The 22116-nt window shown below is 48.1% G+C and overlaps 1 protein-coding gene and 1 long non-coding RNA gene across 11 annotated transcripts in view; one reads left to right on the top strand and one right to left on the bottom strand.

Annotated features, from left to right (window-relative positions):
* The window catches only part of Sctr (secretin receptor), a 56661-nt gene that overhangs the window by 32292 nt on the left and 2253 nt on the right, over positions 1-22116 (bottom strand). For 4 of the 9 annotated variants that reach the window (XM_006529685.4, XM_006529684.4, NM_001012322.2 and 1 more), the window contains 2 exons: positions 8976-9090; positions 8738-8782 (listed from right to left, as the gene is read on the bottom strand). In XM_006529685.4, coding sequence (XP_006529748.1) covers positions 8738-8782; positions 8976-9090 — 160 coding nt within the window. Of the gene's footprint in view, positions 1-4968; positions 5364-7950; positions 8702-8737; positions 8850-8975; positions 9091-22116 lie in introns of those variants that run through there. The other 5 variants (XM_006529686.4, NM_001311077.1, XM_011248029.1 and 2 more) reach the window with 4 other exon arrangements.
* Gm33764 lies at positions 2936-5024 on the top strand. 2 transcript variants are annotated; one of them, XR_003948703.1, is made up of 4 exons: positions 2936-3184; positions 3640-3731; positions 4639-4718; positions 4927-5024. It is a non-coding gene; the product is annotated as a predicted gene, 33764 (long non-coding RNA). The 2 variants fall into 2 exon arrangements; XR_003948702.1 differs by having other exon boundaries at positions 3452-3731.

The following is a 22116-nucleotide window of genomic DNA, read 5'->3' as shown; positions in this document are numbered from 1 at the left end:
AGCTTGAAGAGCGCCTGCCTAGCGTACCCAAGAGCCCTGGGTTTGGTCTCCAGCACCACATAAGCTTATAATCCCAGTAAGGAGGAAGCAGGAGGGTCAGAAGTTCAAGGTCATCCTTAGCTACACAGCAGACTGGAAGCCAGCCTGGGCTACACAAAACTCTGTCTCAAGAAACAAAAACAATGCCATCCAAGCAATGTTTCCTAGAACCACTCTTTTAGACTCCCACCATCTTCATCCTGGGCCATAGCTTGCCCTTGCCCTGTTCCTCAGCCTACTTCTGAACTTCTCCCAGGCCTGCTCGGGCAAAACACACCACATCTGACTCACCTTCTCTCCTCCCCAGACCTCTGTACCCTCTGCTAACCCAATTCATCCTGGCCAGACCCAACCCTTGCTCTCTCTCTCTCTCTCTCTCTCTCTCTCTCTCTCTCTCTCTCTCTCTCTCTCCACACACACACACACACACACACACACCTCCTTGCCTCTTCACAATGGCCCTGAGCCTGCCTGGCATCAACCAATGCCTTGGGACAGGTCAGGTGGTTGGAAACTATAATCAGGCACCAGATGGTGAGCTAGGCAGGCACATTCTGCCTCTATGTTTCCTGACTGGGTCAACTCAGTAAGCCACACCACCTCACTCTTCTTCACGGCTTCTGCTTCATTGAAAGTGGGGCTGAATCGGATGCCTGGGTTCCTTCCACAAACACCAGACCAGAGGGCCCTAATAAAGACATGGAACCGAGAAGCCATCAGGGATGTCAAAAAGCATCTGTGGGCAGAGGGGACTGGTGTGAACACCAGGGTGCCAGCCGGTCCATCCACCATTCACTGGCCTCATACTGAGTACCCCCACTATGCCTGGCCCACAGGAGGCTCAAGGGCTTCAGCTGTAGACCGTCAGATAGGCTTCTGCTCTTGAGGATCCTCTGCCTGGTGGACAATAGTGTTCCTTTTGGAAGTTAGGTCAATGACCGCCTCTGTCTGTGTGTGTGTGTGTGCTGAGAACAGGGACACTCTGGACACTCAGCTCAGGGAGAGGCGAGTTCTCAAAGCATCTCTGGGGAGTTTATAAAAATACAGGTTTTTGGGTCTGACCTCCCAATGGCTGAATTAGAAAACTGTAGGCCAAAGCCCAGAGCACTGTATATTGGACATACTTCCCATTGCTTCTGATGGGAAGTACAGGGCAGAGCCTCTGTGGTGGGTCAGGTTACCATGGAGATTGTACTGAGAAGGGATAGGAATGCCATGAGGACACCTCACTTGTTTGTACTGATGCTTCACCATTGCCTCCCACTGTTTTTCTGTCTCCAAGTTTCATGTATCCCAAAATAACCTTGAACTCGCTATCTGTCTCAGACAGGCCTTGAACTCCTGATCCTTCTACCTCCACCTCCTGAATCCTGAGAATACAGATTGTCTTAGGTCATTTCCATTGCTATGATATAATAATATTCTAACCAAGAGTAAGGGGAGGAATGACTTATTTTTTTATATTTCTAGGTTAAATGACTGTGGCAAGAACTGGAAGCATTTAGTTAAGTTATGGCCACATCAAGAGCAGGGGAGAAATGATTGCATGCTTGCTTCCTTTCTTGCTTGTTCTCAGCTCAGTTTCTCCACTTTTATACAGCTTGGGACCCCTGCCTAGGGAATGGTGCTACCCACAGTGAGTTACCTCTTCCCACATCTATTAACTCAATTAGGACAATCCCCAACAGACATGCCCACAGGCCAACCAATGTAGACACTCCTTCATTGAGACTCTCTTCTCAGGCAGCATTAGGTTGACTCAAGTTAATGATTAAAGCTAATCATAACAATCATCATTTATGAGTGGCTGGGGATGGAACCCAGGGATTTATGCCTATTAGGCTATCAACTGAGCCACATCCCAGACCGGGTTGTGATATGAATAGAAATGTCCCCTACTGGCTCCTGTACTAATCAGTTAGTTCCCCAGCTGGTGGCACAGTTCTAGGAGGCTCAGAAAGTTTTTTGAGGGGAGCTTGTTGGAGGGAGAAAGTCACTAGGGTCCAGTCTGTGAGTGTTTGCACAGTATTCAGTCTCTCTCTTCTGCTCTACCTCCTGCCTCCCATGAGACGAGCAGCATCCTTCTGAACGTATTCTTACCACCACGGCATTCTGCCTCAGCACAGGCCTAAAGTCAGTAGGGCTGAGGACAAGAGATTGAACTCTTGGGAACTGTGAGAAAAATAATTTCCTCCTCTCTTAGGTTGTTTATGTCAGAGCAACAAGAAAACCATCCAATATAGATGGGGTTCCAGGAGCCAGCAAAAGCATCTGCGAAATGAAGGACTGGATAGATGCTGATCCTTTGAGGAGTCCAGGAGATGAGCAGTGCTTGGATGCATCTCAATCTTCACCCAGGATCTCACAGGGAGCCTGGGGCAGAAAGCTCTATGCATTTCTGTCTTGGAGCAGCTATGGAGTTCCTGTCTGCCCCACCATCCCAGAGGCTGCCAGTCTTTCTCTAGGCACCCATGGGTGTTCTCTCCAGGTCTGAGAAGGGTCTTCCCAGTGTCCCTGGGTGTGACAATGTCCACTGTTAATTTGATGGGATGTAGAACCACTTAGGAGGTAAACTTCTGAACGTGTCTGGGTTTTCTAGACCGAGTTAACTAGGGTGGGAGGAGCCACTCTGAGTGTGAGCAGCACCGGTCCATGGGCTGGGTTGAAAGGAAACGGGGAGAGAGCGAGCTGAGCACAGACATCCATCTCTCCTCTGCTGACTGTGGCTCCTGTGGAGTAGCTGACTCCTGGTGCTGTGCCTGCCACGATGGACTGCGGACTGCTCCCTCAAACTGTGAGCCCAAACCAACCCCGCCCTTTCTTAAACTGATCTTGTCACAGTGGTGAGAAAATAATAAAACAGGTGTGACTTGGTCCTGGGGGGGGGGCCTTCCAGAAAACACTACTTCCTGTTTCTAGCATTTGGAGTCCTAGGAGGTCAAAGAGAAACAGGTGTTCCCCCTTCCTTAAGCAGGTCTCTCTCCGTGTGACTGCAGAATGGTCTCCTTGTCTATTCCATGTTTTCTCCAGTACTGGGGGCAGATGACCACTTCCAGAGACTATTGGCCACCTGAGAAGTGGGACTCAGAGCTGTCTGGGGCTGGCCAAGCCACCAGGCCACTAGCCAAAGGCTCCAGTCCATGTGGTAGGTGACCTTGACTGCCTGGCCAGACAGAATGAGGTGTCAGAGTGTCTGAGAGTCTTGGGTGTGGGGAGTTACGTTGAGCAGGGTCCACAGAACAGCTAACCTAGGGCTGGCTGGAGCATGGTAAAGGTGCCCCCGGGTAGGAGAAACCCCTGCCAGCTGGCTCAATGCCACACTTCTCATGTCAGCCAGGCCCTGGGCAGGGGTGGAACTATGCCAGGCCTGAGCTATAAGAAGCAGACATTCTGAAAGTGACTATTGCAACAGCCTAGGTGTGACAGGGAGTCAACGGCCCATGCTTAGAGGAAGAATGGAGGAGTCCAGGGGCAGAGAGACAAATGCAGGAAGGGGATGAAGCTGGGGTCCCGTTACAGCCTTCCTGTCTCCTCAACCCAGTGAAGGGTCACCTCCCAGGCTGCCCTCCATATCAATTGAACTGGTTCTCAACCCTGCAGTTACTGAACATCCACAGGTGCTCTTATTTGCCCAGTTCAGCTCCATCCTCTGAGCACTGAGGGCTGAGAGCAGACCTATGAATTCCTGGCAGGTAAGACTTCTCACATGGAGGCCTGACCTTTTTGGTGCTACTTGTCTGAACAGTTTTTATTTTACTGGTTATATGTTTTTTAGAAAATTTACTTTGTCTTCAGACGATGGGGGGGGGGCAGTGAGGGGAAATGTTAACAGGGTGCTGGGACTTCAGCTCTGTTGGGGAAAGTGCTGGCCTAGCATGTAGGAAGCCCTGAGTCCAGCTCTAGCACCACAGAACCAGGCATGGTGGCACACACCTGAAATCTCAGCACTCAGAAAGTGGAGAAGAAGATCAGAAGGCCAAGGTCATCTTTGACTGCCTAGGAAGTTTGAGGCTAGCCTGAGCTACAGGAGACCCTGGAGAGGCGGGGGGGAGGGAGAGAGGGAGGGAAGAAGGGAGGAAGGGAGAAAGGAAAAAAGGAAGGAAGAAAGGGAGGGAGGGAGGGAGGGAGGAAGGAAGGAAGGAGAAAGAGAGCAGGAAATAGGGAGGGAAGAGTAAAGAAGGGAGGGAGGGAGAGAAGAAAAAAGAAAGACATAGGCCCCTCAAAGCCATACAATTGATGTGAAAAGCGGCTCAGAGGAGAATGGCTATAGAGACCAGACCACAGATAGCCCTACAGAACACACTTCCCCAGCCAGGCACAGAAGGGCCCTGTGGCTACAGATAGTGATCTCTTAGCTACTATGCACGCAGAGAAAAGTTTGAGGTGTTTTCAAGAAATACCAAGACAACAGGAGGGATCAGATGCAGGGAAGATGGAGGGAGAGAGTACTGGAAGAGACAGCTGGAATCAAGGGCCATCTCAGAGATGAGCTATAAACCTAGTGTAATGTAAACTCCCAGGAATCTACAATGGTGGCCCTAACTAAGTCTCCTAGCAATGGGGGATATAAAGTCTAAACCAACCATCTCCTGTAACCAGGCAAGACTTCCAGTGGAAGAATTAAGACAGCAACCCAGCCACGAAAACCTTCAATGCTTCAACGTACAAGATGTGTTGGGGTAAATAAAGGTGGCTTAGAAATTGTGGGAGTGGCCAGCCAATGACTAGTCCAACTTGAGACCCATGAGTTCACCCCTGACACTGCTGGGAGATCCAGATCCAGAGGCTGGATAGCCCAGAGACCTAGGATAGACCCAAACACGACTCACACACACACACAAAAGAGGTCATGAAATGATTCCTAATGGTATTCTGCTGTTCTCATAGACTGGTGACTCTCCCAATTGTCATCAGAGAGATTTCACCCACCGACGGATGGAAACAGATGTAGAGACCACAGCCAAACGTCAGGTGGAGTTCAAGCAACCCTGCCAAAGAGGGAAAGGGAGGGTGGTAGGAGTCACAGGGTCAGAAACACCACAACCCATAGAATCAACCAACCTGAGACTGAAACACCAACCAGGGAGCCTGCATGGGTCTGACCTAGACTCTCTCTGCACACATGTTCTAGTTGTGTAGCTTTATCTTGTGGGACTCCTAACAGTGGGATCAGGGGCTGTCTCTGACTCTGTTGCCTGATTTGGGGAACCCTTTTCCTCATACTGGGTTGCCTTGTCCAGCGTTAATGCAAGGGGAGGTGCCTAGTCTTACTGCAACTCCATATCCCATGGCTGGTTGATCTCCATGGGAGGCCTGCCCTTTTCTGAAGAGAAAGGAAGGAGGAGTGGATGGGGGAGGGGAGTAGACAGGAGAGGGGAGGGGGGACTAAAGGAGAGGAGGGAGGGGATATAAAAATAATAAATAAGCAAACAACAAGCAGATAGATAGATAGATAGATAGATAGATAGATAGATAGATAGATAGATAGATAGGCAGGCAGGCAGGCAGGCAGATAGGCAGGCAGGCAGTCAGGCAGGCAGTCAGGCAGGCAGACAGACAGACAGACAGACAGACAGACAGACAGACAAGAGAAATGCCAAGGCTTAAATGTCAGCTACCCAAGGGGAATGGAGTCAAACTAAAAGCCACAGCTAAGAGAGAATGATCTGTTGCCACCCAGCAGAGGGTATAGACTCCTCTAGACTTAGGAAGTCCCTAGCCCCTGAGTCTGTTCCAGGCCCAAGGCAGATAGAGACCCAACACCACATGCCTGGGTCTGGCCTAGTGATAGCCCCCAGATGCAGGTGTAGGGTGAAGTGGAGGAAGGCTGAGCTGGAAGGCAGAATGGGGCCTTGGTGATCTTCAGGGCCCCAGCCAGCAGGGTGCCTGGCTCACAGAGAGCCAGCCCTCTCTCTGCCAACGTTTACTCTTTCCCATGTGTGTGCACAGGGCCACCTTCAGGACATATTTATAAATCAGCACAGATGGCCTGATGATAACCTGGGACTATTTCTGGAGTGTAGGACTTGGAACACCCCTGCTCTGGGACCCTGCACCTGCTGATGGAGGTCACCAGGGAGCCAGCCACGTTTTTTTTCTTGCCTGATAAGAGCATTTTAGACTGCTACAAGTGGTTGCATAGAGTGATCAATGCCAGGGGACTGTAAACCTCCCGGAGGTTGATTTAATGTGAAGTTCATGTCAACAGAAAAGCACAAAAGTACAAAAACTCCTGTGCCTTCCCACTTGGGGCAGATCAACCAGCTGTGGAGACAAGAAGAGAACACTGGTATGCGCCACTTGACAGGGAAGGCAGAACACCGAGGCCCAGAGAGGTCTGCTAGAGGTCACACAGGCCCTACGTGAAAAATCTGGGTGAATGCCCAGGTCTGTTACCACAGAACGTACAAATATCTGGCCACCATACTATCCTTCTGGAATATTCTTCTTGTAAGGAGAGCCAGAAACTTTCCCCAGCCCCCTCTGAGAGGACAGTGGCTTCTACAAACCCAGTAATAAATATCCCAGCAGAGTGGCAGCTAAGGTCATGACCCCGAGACATTCCCACAGAGTGGACTGAGTTCCCGACTCAAAAAAGCTGAAGAGTCAATCTTTTATATGTACTAAGTATTTCAGGCTTGGTGACCCTCCATGAGTGGCATTTCCTGTAATTTGTCTCGTTTTCAAACATTAACCTCTACCTGAGAGAAGCAACAGCTTAACCATTAATCCCAGGCCCCCAGCAGAGTCCCCTGACCACTCCCGAGCACATGAGCCAAGAGAGAACCTTGTGAGGGATTGAGAGCTGAGTTTATTGGAAACCCACTGAGGTAGCAGGGGAGGTGGAGGCACACCTTAACCCATCCCAGGTCTCGCATCAGGCTCAGAGCATGTGACACCTGCCTCGTTCTAAGAACAATCTTCAACCAGTCTCTCTCTGTCTCTCTGTTCCTGTCTCTCTTTGTCTTTCGGTCTCTGTCTCTGTGTGTAGACGTGTGTGTGCACTTGCATGTGCACGTGCAAGTGTTCCTTCATATCCGTTGGCGGGGGGGGGGGGGACGACACATGTGCATGTGTGTGCATGCGTTCCTGTGTACTCATATGTGTGTGGTGCCTGTGGAAGGCAGAATACAACCTCAGATGCCACGTCCTGTTGTTGAGACCGCGTCTCTCACTGGTCTGAAATGCATTAGTCTGGCTGTCCTGTGAGCTTCAGGAAACTGTGCATAAGCTTCCAGTCCAGGACTGGAATTGCAGGCCTGGTTTTTTTTAAAACAACTGGGCTCTTGGGAAATCTGACTCAGGTCTTTGTGTTTTTATTGAGCCACTTCCCCAGCCCCAGGATGTCTTCTTAATGATACACTCTTAGATGATAGAGTGCAAAGAGAGACTAGGAATACAATTAACACTTAAATATAAAATGTGTAATAGTGTAGATTGATGATAATGATAAGTATTTACCTATGTATCGGTTGACTGACCATGATCCTAGGGACAGAGTGGAAGGAAGGTCTTGTCCATGGTAGGCAGGTGGCCTGTCACTTGAACACCATTCCTAGCTCCAATGATGAATATTTAGATTCAGAATCTCTGCACCTTACCCACTTTCTCTCACTTATACCTCTGAAACAGACATGATCATCTCCGTTCCAGAGATCAGACTTGGAACGTTCAATAATTTCCTACAGTCCCAGTCAGTGAATGCCAGTCAGCACTCCCTAAGCAGGAGTGTTGGGGCTGGTTAGCAGTGCCTTCTTTGGAAGCCAGGAGTGGAAGGGAGCTATGCATGGCCACATTTGCTAAGATGCATCCTGGCCGGGCTGGAGTGATGGTTAAGCTGGGAAGCTCAGTGGTTATGTCCACTTATTATTCTTGCAAAAGATCTAAGTTTGAGTCCCAGCACCCACATACTTGTTCAAAGCCTTCCATAACTTCAGTTCCAGGGGGATTCGACGTTGTCTTCTGACCTCCTCGTGCACCAGAAATGCATGCCACTCACAGACATACGTGTGAGAAAAAAAAATCGCACACATGTAAAACAAAACAAATAAATCTAAAAATAAAATGTTAAAGGTTTAAAGATGCTTCCTAGTCCTTGGAGGGCTTTCAGAGAGAGCAAGCAATGATGTGTGTCTCCATCTCGTGCTGAGTGGAGTCCTCTCATAGGATGCTCTCAGGCAGTCTGCCCTGTGTTTCTTAGTCTTCACCATCACCGGGAGATGTGTTCCCTTCCCCCTACTTCAGCCATCCTGACCCCATCCTACCTCTCTGACCTTGCTCATCCCAATGGGCCAAGAGTGTGAAGGAGGGACCAAGGATGCTGTGACACACTTTCCAGTAAGCCTTCACTTTGCACTAGGGAGGTGATTTGATGGGTCAATTGCTTGCTATACAAAATAAGGACCTGAGCTCAGAGCCCCAGAACCTATATAAAGCTAGGTGTGAAGCCATGCAATTCCAGCATGCCTGTTGAGGAAAGGTACAGAATAGGCCCTGGGAGCCCTCAGGCCAGCTAGCCTAGCAAGGGCATCAGTGTTGAAACCTTGTCTCAAGGTGAGAGAGGCAAGGAGCCATTGTCCTCTGACTTCACACATATGCCCTATACACATACACCCAGACATATATGTATCATACACACACCATACACACGCACACACTCAAAGATTTATAAAGTAACACAAATGAACAAAAAACTCACCTTGATGAACCGTGTACGAAGGAGCAGACGGTGAGAATACGATGGCTGTTCCCAGAGAAAGGAGACATGAAGATGCTGCCTTCTGAGCCCATGGTCACCATGGATCCGACAGCTGATTGAGTGTACAGAATTGAACCCACCCTGGACAGCCCACCTGGTCCTGGGGACAGGTTTCCCACCCCGATGACTGGACAGGATCCATCTGCGGAGGGCACCTGGGCTGAGGGAGGCCTCCTACCTGATGCTGTCTTCGGGCCCAGCGCCTTCTTCTCTTCGGAGAGTTCCCGCAGGCACTCGGCCCGTTCCTCGAGCAGCACACGCCGCACATCACACAATCTGGGCAGAGCTCCAACCTTCAAGCAGGACACCGAAGAGTTTCCTCAGTGCTGCTGAGGATCCTGCCTTCCTCAAGCAAGAACGGGCAGGCAGACAGATGGCGACAGAGGGTGGGAATACCAACTCGCACACAAGTGTCCAACATTAGCTCCAACGTTGCAGGAAGGATCTCCACATGACCGCCTCATAACCCTACTCTATAAGGATGAGGACAAAATGGTCTCCACAGATAACAACCCTCTGCCTCATGGCCAGGAGTGAGAGAGGAAGAGGATGAAGGAGTATTCCCCTTTTCAAAGGTATACTTACAATGACCTCCCCTTGGTCCCCACTTAAGAGGTCCACCATCTCCCAACAGCAACAAGCTTGGGTAACTCTTTGACACAGGGGATTTGGGGAACATTCCACAATCAATTTTTAGAAAAAAAAATAAGTCCTTAAACACAACTGTAGCAAACATACACAGACTGTGTGACTAAAAAGCATGTGATGTTGATAAAAGAACTCAACGGTCGAAATAAGGGCATAGAGATTCCTCTTGTTTCTGGGTTGTCACCCAACCTGTTCTCAGTGGATGTTATCAAGTCAAAACTGCAGCTAAGACCCTCTCCTTCCCAGAATTCTACAGGGTCAGCTACACAGTGACTGCCCACTTCTCTGAATTATTCTGAAAATCTTAGCTTTGTCTTTCTTTCTTTGTCCGTTGGTTCTCAGCATACTTTCTCTGGTACTCTGGGTTCTTCACTCCTTTTGTAAAGGTCTCCTCCCCACCATGGGCCTGTAGACTGCTGTTGGCCGGCTCATGGCCATGCCAGCTTAACTCAAATGACACAGCTACTTTCAATCCCCAGCTCTATATGAACTAGCTAAGATGGTCCATGCCTATGATCCTAGCACATGGAAGACCAGGGCAGAGGTCTTAATAAGATCCTGCCAAAAAAAAAAAAAAAGCCAGCAAAAACCTCTAATGCACCTAGGTTATCACACCAGTGTGTGACACAAGGGACAGCCTCTCATGGCTGACTGCTAGCACCCAACTTCATCAGAAATGGAAACCCGCATATCTCTAGCCAGAGAGAGCATCCAAATGTAAAAGGCCTGGCATGGCAGTGCTGTCACCTTCTCATCGCTGCAAAGTCACGGGAATCAAGGGTCATCAGTCCAGAGCAGACTTGCTGGAGTGTTCGGCAATGTGTTTAATCTGGGTTAGGAAGCACTGGACTATTTCTACAGAAACTGCTCTGCTCATGGGGTACAAGCCTCGCCACACACAGTCTATGGCTTCCTCTGCTCTTCCCCAAACCTGTCGCTTCTCTGTTATTCTAGTTTAGAGTGTGTGTGTGTGTGTGTGTGTGTGTGTGTGTGTGTGTGTGTGTACATGCCTGTGCAAGTGCACATGCCTGTTTTTGAGACAGAGTCTCACTGATTCAGCTGGTGTCCTGGTTCCTTATTTTGTTTGTGAACGTGACACAAGCTATGGTTATCTGAGAAAAGAGAACCACTGAGAAGGTACCTCCGTAAGACTGGCCTATAGACAAGCCAGCAGCCAGCAGCCAGCAGCCAGCAGCCAGCAGCCAGCAGCCAGCAGGGCATCTTACCTAGTGATTGATGTTGAAGTGCCCAGCCCCTTGTGGGCGGTGTTCCCCCTACACTGACGATCCTGTGTGGTATAAGAAAGCAGGATGAGTGAGCCACAGGCAGTGCCAGAAGGCAGCACTCTTCCATGTTCTCTGCTTCAGTTTCTGGCTTCAGTTCCTGTTCTAACTTCTTCTGACGATGGATTACAGGCTATAAGATGAAGTAAACCCTTTTCTCCTCGAGTTGCTTTCATTCATGGTGTTCTATCACAGCAACAGACAGTCTGTTATCAGTGAGTGCAAGGACAGCCATACATGTGTTTGGTATAACTATTGGCTTTGTCGAGTTGGGTAGATGGCTCAATACTTGCCTTGCAAGCAGAGGACTGCAATCCATCCCCCCAAATCCACATTAAAAAGAAAAATAAGCTAGGTATCATGGCCACAATATAGTTTATACACAGATGGAATTCTCAAAGGATAAATTAAAATGATTTTTAAAAGACAGACATGGAAAAGGACACTCGTAATTCCCCACTGGGGACTAGAGGATGCCTGAGGCTCACTGGAAAGTTCCAGGTCACTGAGAGATCCTGTGTCCAAACAAACCAAGAACAGGGTAGGCAGTGCCCGAGTTTGTCTTCTGCACTCCACATACATACATGCACACATGCGTATGGGTGCCAACACACAAGTGCACACATATACACAAGCATGAACACATATGTACATGCAGTGTTAATAATTCTGCACAAAATTCACAGGAGCAAAAAGGTAAACAAAGATGAAGGACTGCTGAAGTCTATAGAAACAAAATTCCTTTAACAGTTAAGCTCGCGCGCGCGCGCGTGCGCACACACACACACACACACACACAGAGAGAGAGAGAGAGAGAGAGAGAGAGTTTCTATTACTACTCGTTCTTCCTCATTTCTCTTGTACCAGAACCTGAGAGGCTAAAACGAAACTGGCCATACTCCCTCCCTAATGTTTGCCTGTTTCTTTCTTGGCAGCCACTTACTGCTCGCTTTCATTTTTATCTCCATATTTTTAATTTGCATGTTTTAAAACAGCAGTTCTCCCTCCCTCTCCTCTCTCCTCCCTCAGGTGTGCGTTCATGCATGTGCACTTGTGTGCATGTGTGTGTGTGGAGACTTGAGGACAGCCTTGCAAGCATGAGGGCCTCAGACACTGTCTTGGTTGTTTTGTTTTGAGACATGGTCTCTCCCTGGCCTGAAGTACGCGAAGGAGGCTAGGCTGGCTGACCAGCAAGCCCTCCACTACTTATCTATCTCTGCCTCTCCAGTCCTGGAATCACAAATGTATGCCACTGTGAGCAGATCTTTTCTTTTTGTGTGTATTCTGGAGATAGAACTAATTTTAAATCTTTTTTTAAAAAAGATTATGTGTATATGTATATATCTACGGATGAGATGTGCATAAGTGCAAGTACCCACAGAGGCCAAAAGAGGGGGCCAGACCCCTGGAGCCAGAGATTGAGGCAGTTACAGTGCCACCCGACTGTTTCTGAGAACCAAACAGTAGAAGGAAGCAGTACTTGCCTTCAACCTCATCTCTCTAGCGCCTCAACCCACAACCCCCACATTCTTAAACAGCACTATTTCTTGGATTATTGGAATATCTCAAGCTTCCTAGTAAGGCCATTAAAGATTTAGATGTTTTAAATTCTCCCTAGAAATGTTTCTCACTCCCAGATTCCGTACACTCTGTTCACATCACTTTCAGTGAAAGCCTCGCTCCATGTTTATAATGGCTTCTTTTGACAGTGATGTATTGTTAGCTGTTGAAGCGTGTCCCTCTAAGAGGATTATGAGTCCTCGGGCATTTTGTCTTCCCTGAGGTCAATAATTGCTGTGCTTTCTCATCTAATTAGTTTCTGTGTACCTGTGGCTGATCTTCCCTTTCCTGGCCCCATATTTCTCTAGAATTCCTGAGAGTCAAATGGTGGCCATCTGAATTGGTGCCTCTCGCCTTTCAGCTTTCTGAGATTTTTTTCCCCTACCATTTCCATGAAAGTGTTCCTGGATGTTAGCATTTTGTCTAAGCTCCGCCCCACAGTTACCTGGCAATAGCCAGGTGTGCTATAAAAGGAGCTGCTTGCCCCCTCCTCTCTCTCTTGTTCTTGCCTTCCCACTCTCTCCATTCCCTTCCCCTGTCTCTCTCCACATGCTCAAGGCCAGCCTATCTCTACTTCTCTTTCTCTTCTCTCTCCTCTCTTCTCTTTCCTCTTTCCTCTTTTCTCTTTCCTCTCCTCTCCTCTCTTTCCTCTTTCCTCTTTTCTCTTTCCTCTCCTCTCCTCTCTTTCCTCTTTCCTCTTTTCTCTTTCCTCTCCTCTCCTCTCTTTCCCCCTCCCCTCCCCTCCCCTCCCCTCCCCTCCCCTCCCCTCCCCTCCGCTCCCCTCCCCTCCCCTCCCCTCTCCTCCCCTCCGCTCCCCTCCCCTCCCTTCTTCTCTTCTCTTCTCTCTCTCTGCCCAGGCACCCCTTTCCCCCATACCTCACCACAAATCATAAAAAATATCCTCCCTCTCTTTATCTTTTTATAAACACGTCCCTGGATATCATTTGTGGCAACTCCGTTGTTCTTTTTGTTATCTTGTGAGACAAGTTCTCAATATGCCAGGGCAGCCTTAAACTCCCTGTATAGCCAAAGATGACTTTGAACTTCTGACCCTCCTGTGCCTCCATCTCTCTCCAACTACATGCCCAGTGTTAGGATTACAGGCAAACACCCTCTGGGGCTTGAACCCAGGATCTTGTGTGTGGTAGGCCAGCTAATACCAATTGAGCCAGAGTCCTACCTTTTTATTTTTTAGTCATATATTTTAATTCAACATGTAATTCAGGTATAGCCTGTGCTAATTTTTTTAAAGATGTATTTGTTTTTAACTTATGTGTATGTACCTGTGTGAAATTATGTATATGGAGTGCCCTTGGGGGAGGGAAAAGGACTCTGATCCTCTAGAACTACAGTTACAGGTTGTGGTAAACCACCATGTGGGTGCTGGGAACAGAACCTGTGTCCTCTGCAAGAGTAAACACTTTTAACCCCTGAGCCACCTCTCCAGTGGCTTCCTTTTTAAAGAACTGGTATTTGACTTGTCATTTCTGAATCTTTACGCATCCAACAGCGTCCATGTGAGGAATGGCACTCTCTGTCCTTAACTCAGTTAAGGCTGGGCCTGCAACAGCACACAAGCTTGTATTTGCTGCCGGATGGTCCTCTGACACCTGCCATCTCTGTCTTTGGATGTTTCCCAAATGGAAGATACGTTTTACTGTATCCTCTCCACCTGAGAGCCAAAGGTCCCCAGGAGCAGCCCCGAGTCTGTGTCGGTTGCTCTCTGTTGCCAGCTCACTGATGAAGCCAAAAGAGAAAAACACAGTTACCAAGTTTGGGATAATCTCTATGCTCTTGGATTCTTGGCCCTGCCATGGGGCATGTAATGTCAGCTTACCCTGTTCACCATACAGATGGACTTGAAGCTATAGGCAGCCACAGTTTGTCCTTGAGAAAACAATAGAAGAGTTCAGCCCGGTCTGGAGGTAGGGGCAGTGAAGCAGATATCAACAGGAAGAAGGAAAGACACTGCATCCCATTAACTAGTGTTAGTTTAATTATGAACTCTTAAGTCTGAAAGTTCCAGATCCCTTCTTAAAAACTGAGAGGCTGTGGAGATGACTCAGGAAGTAAAGAGTTTGTTATAGCCAGCAGTGGTGGTGCATGTCTTAAATCCCAGCACTTGGGAGGCAGAGACAGGCAGATTTCTGAGTTCAAGGCCAGCCTGGCCTACAGAGTGAGTTCCAGAGCAGCCAGGGCTACACAGAGAAACCCTGTCTCAAAAAACAAACAAACAAACAAACAAAAAAGAGTTTGTTATGCAACTGTAAGGATCACCAGAGCCCATGTAAATGCCTGGTAGGCATGGCAGCCTGACAGGAATCCCAGCACTCATAAAGTAGAGACAAAAACCTGTCTAGGTAAATTAACGTAACTCTCAAGCTCTGGGTTCACTGAGACACTGCCTCAGATAATAACCAGATGGGGCTGGAGAGGTGGCTCAGCAGTTAGAAGCACTTGCTGCTCTTGCAAAAGACCCAAGTCCACTTCCTAGTACCCAGGTTGGGTGACTTGGGTGACTAGCAATCCCTTGTAACTCCAGGGGATCCAGTGCCATCTTCTGTTCTCTTCAGGGAACTGCACTCACAGACTCACGCTTCCATGCAGAAATGCATGCATACACAGAAATAAAAAAATAAAATAAAATAAACATGTTTTTAAAGAAAGAAAGTGGAAGAATGATTGAGGGACTCACCTAACCTCAACCCCAGGCCTCCACATGCACACACTGAATGTGCTCTCACACACATGTGAACACACAGAAATGTGTGCATGCGCACTATATACACATGAAAAGAAAAGAAAGATAAGACAGAGATGGCATTCAGTGTAGAACTCTGACTTCCAGCTGCATTGCATATGTACACACACTTATAAGCACATGTACACACACACACACACATACACACACACACACCCCTAAATGCTGAAGAAAGCGAAAAAACTCAACATCATCATCTTGCTCTTCATATCCCATAATGCAATCACTTGCCTGACAACTTGAGTGTGCAAAGAAATGGTTTTGGTAGCAGAGCAAAAGAAAGAGTTTAGACAGTGAAAAAGAAGAAGGGATCTCACTGTCATCTGACCAGGTCAGAACACCAAACGTCACCATCAAACACTGATCGGCACGGCTATAGCCCAGCATCTGCTTAGCTGAGGACAGGAGGGGAATAGGTTATGACCTCCACTGTTGGAGCTCATGGTCTTCAGCGGGTACAGAGAGGTCAGCGGCCAGAGTGTGTGGTGGTAAGGGCTTGGTGGGAGGAGGAATAGGGTGGACAGTGCAGAGGGAGGTTGGGGGGACAGGTATGGAGACTGCAGGAAAGAGCAATGCTTAACTCAAGTGCTGAGGTGACAATAGTATGTCCAGACGAAGAGGGGTCAACAATGAAGGATCTCCAGGTGGAGAAGCAAAGCTTGAGTAGGATGATCTAAGTACAGAGAGGTGAGCTGGACAGATGGACAGATGGATGGATAGGTGGATGGATGGACAGACAGATGGGTGGCAGGGCTGCTGCAGAAGGTCATTTGGTGACATCAGCAAAGCAAGAGGACAATGACCATGGGGAGAAGGATCCTGTGAGGCTGAGAAGATGCAGCATGAGGAACCACACAGAGGCAGTTGGGAGGCGGGGACACAGGGGCAGAGCCAGGACAGAGCCCCCAGCTTCACATGCCTGAAGGGAGCTGCATTGCTCCGCCCCTCTGCCTAGGTCAGAGGGATGTGTTCTTCCTGACCCCATCTCTCTGTTACTGCATCCTTTCTGTTTCTCATACGATGTACTGCTATGACTTGGATGTGTCACTGAGGTTCTCCTGTTGGAAACTCAGCTCAGTTCCCAACATACACACATGCACACACACAGATACATACATATAGGTGTGTGTGTGTGTGTGTGTGTGTGTGTGTGTGTGTGTGTGTGTGAAGAGTTATCCTAGGAGTGGATTTCAAATGAAAGGATATTTGCACTCTCTCTCTCTCTCTGTCTCTCTCTCTCTGTCTCTCTCTCTCTCTCTCATACACACACATGCACATTCACTCATACATGCATGTACACACATACACACACACACCATCTCTTGCCTTCTCTTTTTTGTTTTCATTTTTTTACTGGATATTTTATTTATTTTTATCCCCTTTTCCAGTTTCCCCTCCGCAAACCCCCATCAACCCCCTCCCCCTGCTTCTATGAGGATACTCCCCCTCCTACCCACTCCTGCCTCACTGCCCAAGCATTCCCCTAAACTGGGGCATAGATCCTCCACAGGACCAAGGGCCTCTCTTCCCACTGATGCTCTAAAAGGCCGTCATCTGCTACATAAGCAGCTGGAGCCATGGGTCCCTCCATGTGTACTCTTTGGTTGGTGGTTTAGTCCTTGGGAGCTCTGGGGGGGGTGTCTGTTGGTTGATATTGTAGTTCTTTCTATGGGGTTGTAAACCCCTTCAACTCCTTCAGTGTTTTTTCTAACTCCTCCACTGGGGTCCGTGCTCAGTGGTCAGCTGTGAGCACCCACATCTGTATTTGTCAGACTCTGTCCTAGCCCTTCTTCTTCTATGATGACATAGACTGAAGGACCTACCTAGAGGCAGCTCCTCAATATTGGATTCTCCATCCTCTGAAACTGTACTAAATACATCTCTGAGCTGGAAAGATGCTCTGTTGGCCTGCCAGCATGAGGACCTGAGTTTGATTGCTAGAATCCGTGTTAAAAAGCAAGACACAGCTATAGGTTCTTGCCATCCCAGCCCTGGAGAAGTGGAGACAAGTGAATGCTAGGGTCTCACTGGCCCGCCAGCCTGCGTCAGCAATTATAAGGCCAAAGGAGCGATGTTGTCTCACAAAAACAAAGTAGATGGCACATGCATCTGCATGTACATACACATGCATAAATAGGCACATGTACATGCACACACAGTCCAAAAAGACAAACGGACAAAAACAGTATAAAATGGTGATTACATGGAGCTTGGAGATGAAGGAAAGGGAGAGCTACTTAGTTGATTTCAAGAACTCATCACACACACATATACACATGCATGTACACACACGTGCGCACACACACACACACAAAAGAGATGCATGTAAATTTGTTTGACTGTGGTGACCATTTCATAATGTACATCAAAACATCATGTCCCCTTATGCAGGTGTGATTTTTAATTGTGTGAGCATGTATATACGTATATGTAAGTATATATAAGTATGTGCATGTATCAAAGCTGGGGGACAACCTTGGATGTTATGCTCCTTTGATACAAGGTCTGTCATTGGCCTGAAGCTTACTGGTTAGGCTGGACTGTCGGGCCAGCAAGCTCCAGGGACTCTCCTGTCTCAGTCTCCCTAGTGCTGTGATTTTAATCATGAACCAACCTCCACACTTGATGCTTTGACACGGGGATAAAAATCAGGTTCTCCTGGTTGCCAGGCAAGCATTTACTGACTAAGCTGTCTCATCTTTCATTCAAAACACATACAATTTTAAAGATTTTTTTTCAAAAATGTCTAGCAAATGGGGCTAGATAGAGGCCACTGATAAGCCTGATTCTGTGGGTGCTGAGTAGGAGCCAGGCTGCAGCAAGATAAAATGAAGGTTAGGAGCCCAGAAACAGCCTCCAAGAAGCTGGCCACCAGGGGGCAGAGCTGGGACTGTGGAGGGAGGTGTGCAGAGAGCTATTTTACCAGCCCTGAAGGGACTGGACAAGCTGAGCAGTTAATGAGAGGAGACACTCAGTGTGACCCCACTTCTGAGCAGAATCTGAAGAAGTCAGGCACAGAGAAGCAGAGCTGGGAGAGACCTCAGTGGGTGGCCATGCAAGGTTGGATCACCTGGGGAAGGAAGCTCCTGAGGTATGCGTCAGTGGTATAGTTTGGATCTAGTATGGTCCCCAGTGTATTAGAGGCTGAGTTCCTAACTTGGTGTTATTTGGAAGGTCGTAGAACATTTAGAAGGCAGGAACTAGTAAAAGACAGGTCAGTGTGTGTAGAGGGGAGGGAGAAACGCATCTTAGTTTTGTTTCTGTTGCTGTAATAAAGTACTCTGACAAGAGCAAAGGGAAAAGGGGGTTCTTCCAGCTCACGGTTCCATACTCCCTCACTGTTCTGTGATTCGGTCCAGCGTGGCAGCGGTCTTGGCAGCGGGAGCTTGAGCCAGCTGGTCCCCTCACATCCACAGTCCCAACAAATGCTTGCACGCTAACGCTCAGCTCTTCTCTCTACTTCTTCACAATCAGAATCCTCTACCCAGAGAACGGTGGCAACCTCGAAGGCGTTCCACCTTAATGAATGTGATCTGTATAATCCCCAGACATATTCCCTGAGGGCAACCCAATCTAGACAGCCTTCCAGGGATAGTCTCTGCCCAGGTGACTCAAAACTGGGCCTCGCCATGGACCAGAACAATAGGCTAATTGACCATGAACGGAATCTCGTGATCCCATGTGTTTGCTTAATGACGAAAGCTGAGCAACACAGATAGGCAAGGTCTAGGGACTGCTCATGACAAGATGGCAGTGCCATGAACTGAATGTCTATGTCAGCCCAGTTCATACACTGAAGCCCTCACACCAGTGTGCCTGTAATTGGAGACAGAGACTCTCAGAATGTAATAAATGTCAGTAAAGGGGTAAAGGTGGGGGCTGAACTGTAAAAGATCCATATTCTTGTAGAGGAGACAATATCCACCCAGCAGGCTCCCTGGACAGGCCACAAGAGAACAGAGGAGCTACCTAGAAGCCAGGAAGTGAACCCTCACAAGACACTGGATGTGCTAGATCTTGAGTAGACTTCAGCTCCAGAATATAGGAAAAGAATCCTTTGTTGTTTATGCTAGTCATTCTGTGGTGTGCGTGTGTGTATGCGTGTGTGTGTGTGTGTGTGTGTGTGTTCACTCACACAGGTGTACCAAAGATCAACCCAATGTATTATTTTATTCATTTGCTGCCTCATTTTTGTTTATTTTCTGTTTGTTTGTTTGTTTGTTTGTTTGTTTTGAGACAGGGTCTTTTACTGGCTTGGATCTTACCAAGTAGGCTGGGCTGGCTGACCCCAGAGCCCTAAGGTCTGCTGGTCTCCACCTTTCCAAAGCTGAGAACCATTATATCTGATCTTTTTAAACATGAAATCAAACTTAGGTCCTTGTGCTTGCTAGGCAAACACGTCCCCAGCCCCCGGTGTATGGGTTTTGTTAGGACAGTCTGGCCAACCAAGATGAATAGGAAGGAAAGTAGCAGAGGGTTCACAGTAGACACATCTATCAAGCTAGCTGCTCTGAGGAAGCCGGTCCAGGTAGTCATGACTCTCAGGAAACAAAGAGCAAATCCATCAGCCAGAAATGAGATTGTGAATCAGGAGGGCAGGAATTCAAATAGACAGGTCACATGAGCATGTCTCTGAGAGCAGAGGGTGAGGGGAGCAAGGTGGAAGGTTCCAGAGAGAGTCCTGGGGTTAACTGAGGTTATGAGGCCAGGTTCCCATCCTAACAGACTCATGTTCCTATAAGGGACAGGATGGTCTGGGCTGCAGGCACGACTGACTAGGCCTACCTATCCCCATTAGTGTTCAGAGTGTTATGTCAGAGTGGTCTGTTGAAGCCAGCAGCCCCAGGATCGTCTCACTTTTTCAGGTTTACCCAGTGCTGAGCTGCCTTGTATTTATTGTAAGCAAGTACAGGTAGATAGGATCTTAGTGTTGTGAGTTTGCCTTGGGTACCCCAGAGCCAGGTGAAGGTCAGTGTCCTTAACACTGCACGGAGACTGGGGCCCAGTGATGAGACACTGGAAGGGGCCACCACAGCGGCAGAACGGCAGACCGCTAACCACTCAGACCAGCAGGGGTACTGGGAAGCTGGCTCCGATGTTGGAGAGTCTCTTTCGGAGCCATCGATGAGAAAGCAGGGACAAGGAGAAAATGCCAAAGCAGGGCAGTGAGAACAACACATTCTCTGCAGTCTCTTAGCTATGCTTATGTGTTAGTTAGCTTCCCACTGCTCTGACGAAGTAGCAGAGAAAATCAGCTAAGGAGAAAGGATGTATTTTGACCTAGAGTGTCATTTGAACTGGTGGCATCAGAGTCTATCATAGAGAGAGCACATGACAGAGGACACTGCCTGCTTCAGGATAGCCAGGAAGCAGAAAGGAGTAAAGGAAGGGCCAGGGTCACAGTATCCCCTAACGTCCTCCCATTAGACTCTACCTCCCAAGTATGGTTATCTCCTGATTGTTCTATGGGCTGGGCAACAAGTCCAACACACAGACCTTTGGGGGAGTATATAAGGTTTAAGCTATGAGGACGGGGAGATAGCTCAGTGGGTAAAGCGACTGCATTCTAAGTTCAACGACCTGAGTTCAATTCCCAAGAGCCCACATAAAAAAGCCAAGCATAGTGACACATACTTAAAATGTCACTAGTGGGAAGTAGAGAGAGGTGGGTCCTTAGTGTTCTCAGACCGCTCTTCCCAGCCAAATCACTGAGTTCCAAACCTCAGTGAGACTCTGTCTCAAAAAACCAAGATGGACAGGATTCTGAGGGATGATGCTCAAAGTTGACCTCTGGCCTCCGAACACATTTTCACACAGACACACATACACACACACACACACACACACACACACACACACACACACACACAATCCAAATTCTAATAGCCTGTTTCCATCACTGGACTCAAAGTCTCTGTCATCACAGTGCCTCAAATCCAATCAGCAACAACTATTTTTAGTCCTGCTAATGTACCTCTCAGAAACACAACAGACCTTAAAGCAGTAGCTGTCACAGAGGGGCAATTCCCCTCCTTGTATTCATAGAGTATATGATAGTGCCTGATGATATTTTCTGTTGTCACGGCTTTGCAGAGGTATTCCTGGTGCCTAATCTAGGGAGACCAGAGATGCCACTCAGGCTCATACAATGCACAGAACTACTATATCTTGTCCATATGTCAAAAGCATCAAGGTTGACCTGGGGGGTGTGGCTTAGCTGGTGCTTGCTAGTATACATGAAACCCCGGTTCCACCCCAACCCCAACCCAGCAACCTGTACTCAGTAGGCAGAGGCAGTGGGATCAGAAATTCAAGATGGTCCTTAGTTACATAGGGAATTGGAGGCCATCCTGGGCTACATGAGACCTGTCTCAAAAACCAAAATATAAAAAACAAAAAACAAAACTGTGTCAAAGTTAAGAAACCCTGTTTGAATCATGCGTCAGAAAGATTACAAGAGCCGGAAGTTACAGAGTACTGCCATAAGGCATAAGGCAGTGTTTTCCTGACATGCCGGGGCAGACACACACATGAAGTCACTGTAGCCCTGGTTACCTAAACAAATCGAGGCAGTGAACATAGCAAGAGGTATGAGAGAGGGACGTATGAGACCCTCCACTTCTAGTTGAGGAACTACAGGCAGTTAATCACTGAAATGGAGATGGGGGCGGGGGGAATCAGTTTTCTTCAGGGATGTGGATCCTGGTAGGTCCCCATTTTAGAGAGGATTGGCCCATACCACAATTATATGGGCAGCACAAATTCCACTCAGTGGGTTACTGGAGAGAGAGAGAGGAGGGTGGTAAGCTTGGGAGGGGCTGGGATGAATCCAGGAAGAGTTAAGGGAAGACATGGGGAGTGAATATGATCAAAATATATTATTAATATTATAATAAGAAACAATAGAGCTAGCATAGAGACATAATGTGCTTTAAAAGATTTTTATATTCATGGGTATTTTGCCTGCATGTATGTCTGTGTACCATGTGCATGCCTGGTAATTCTAGTTTGTGGCAAGTTGACATTAAAACCATAAGCCATACTAGCCAGAGCTAGGGAAGTGGAGA

This window comes from Mus musculus, chromosome 1, assembly GCF_000001635.26.
Source record: "Mus musculus strain C57BL/6J chromosome 1, GRCm38.p6 C57BL/6J".
Taxonomy (NCBI): domain Eukaryota; kingdom Metazoa; phylum Chordata; class Mammalia; order Rodentia; family Muridae; genus Mus; species Mus musculus.
Note: the sequence above shows the minus strand (reverse complement) of the source record. Positions and strands in the feature narration are given on the sequence as shown.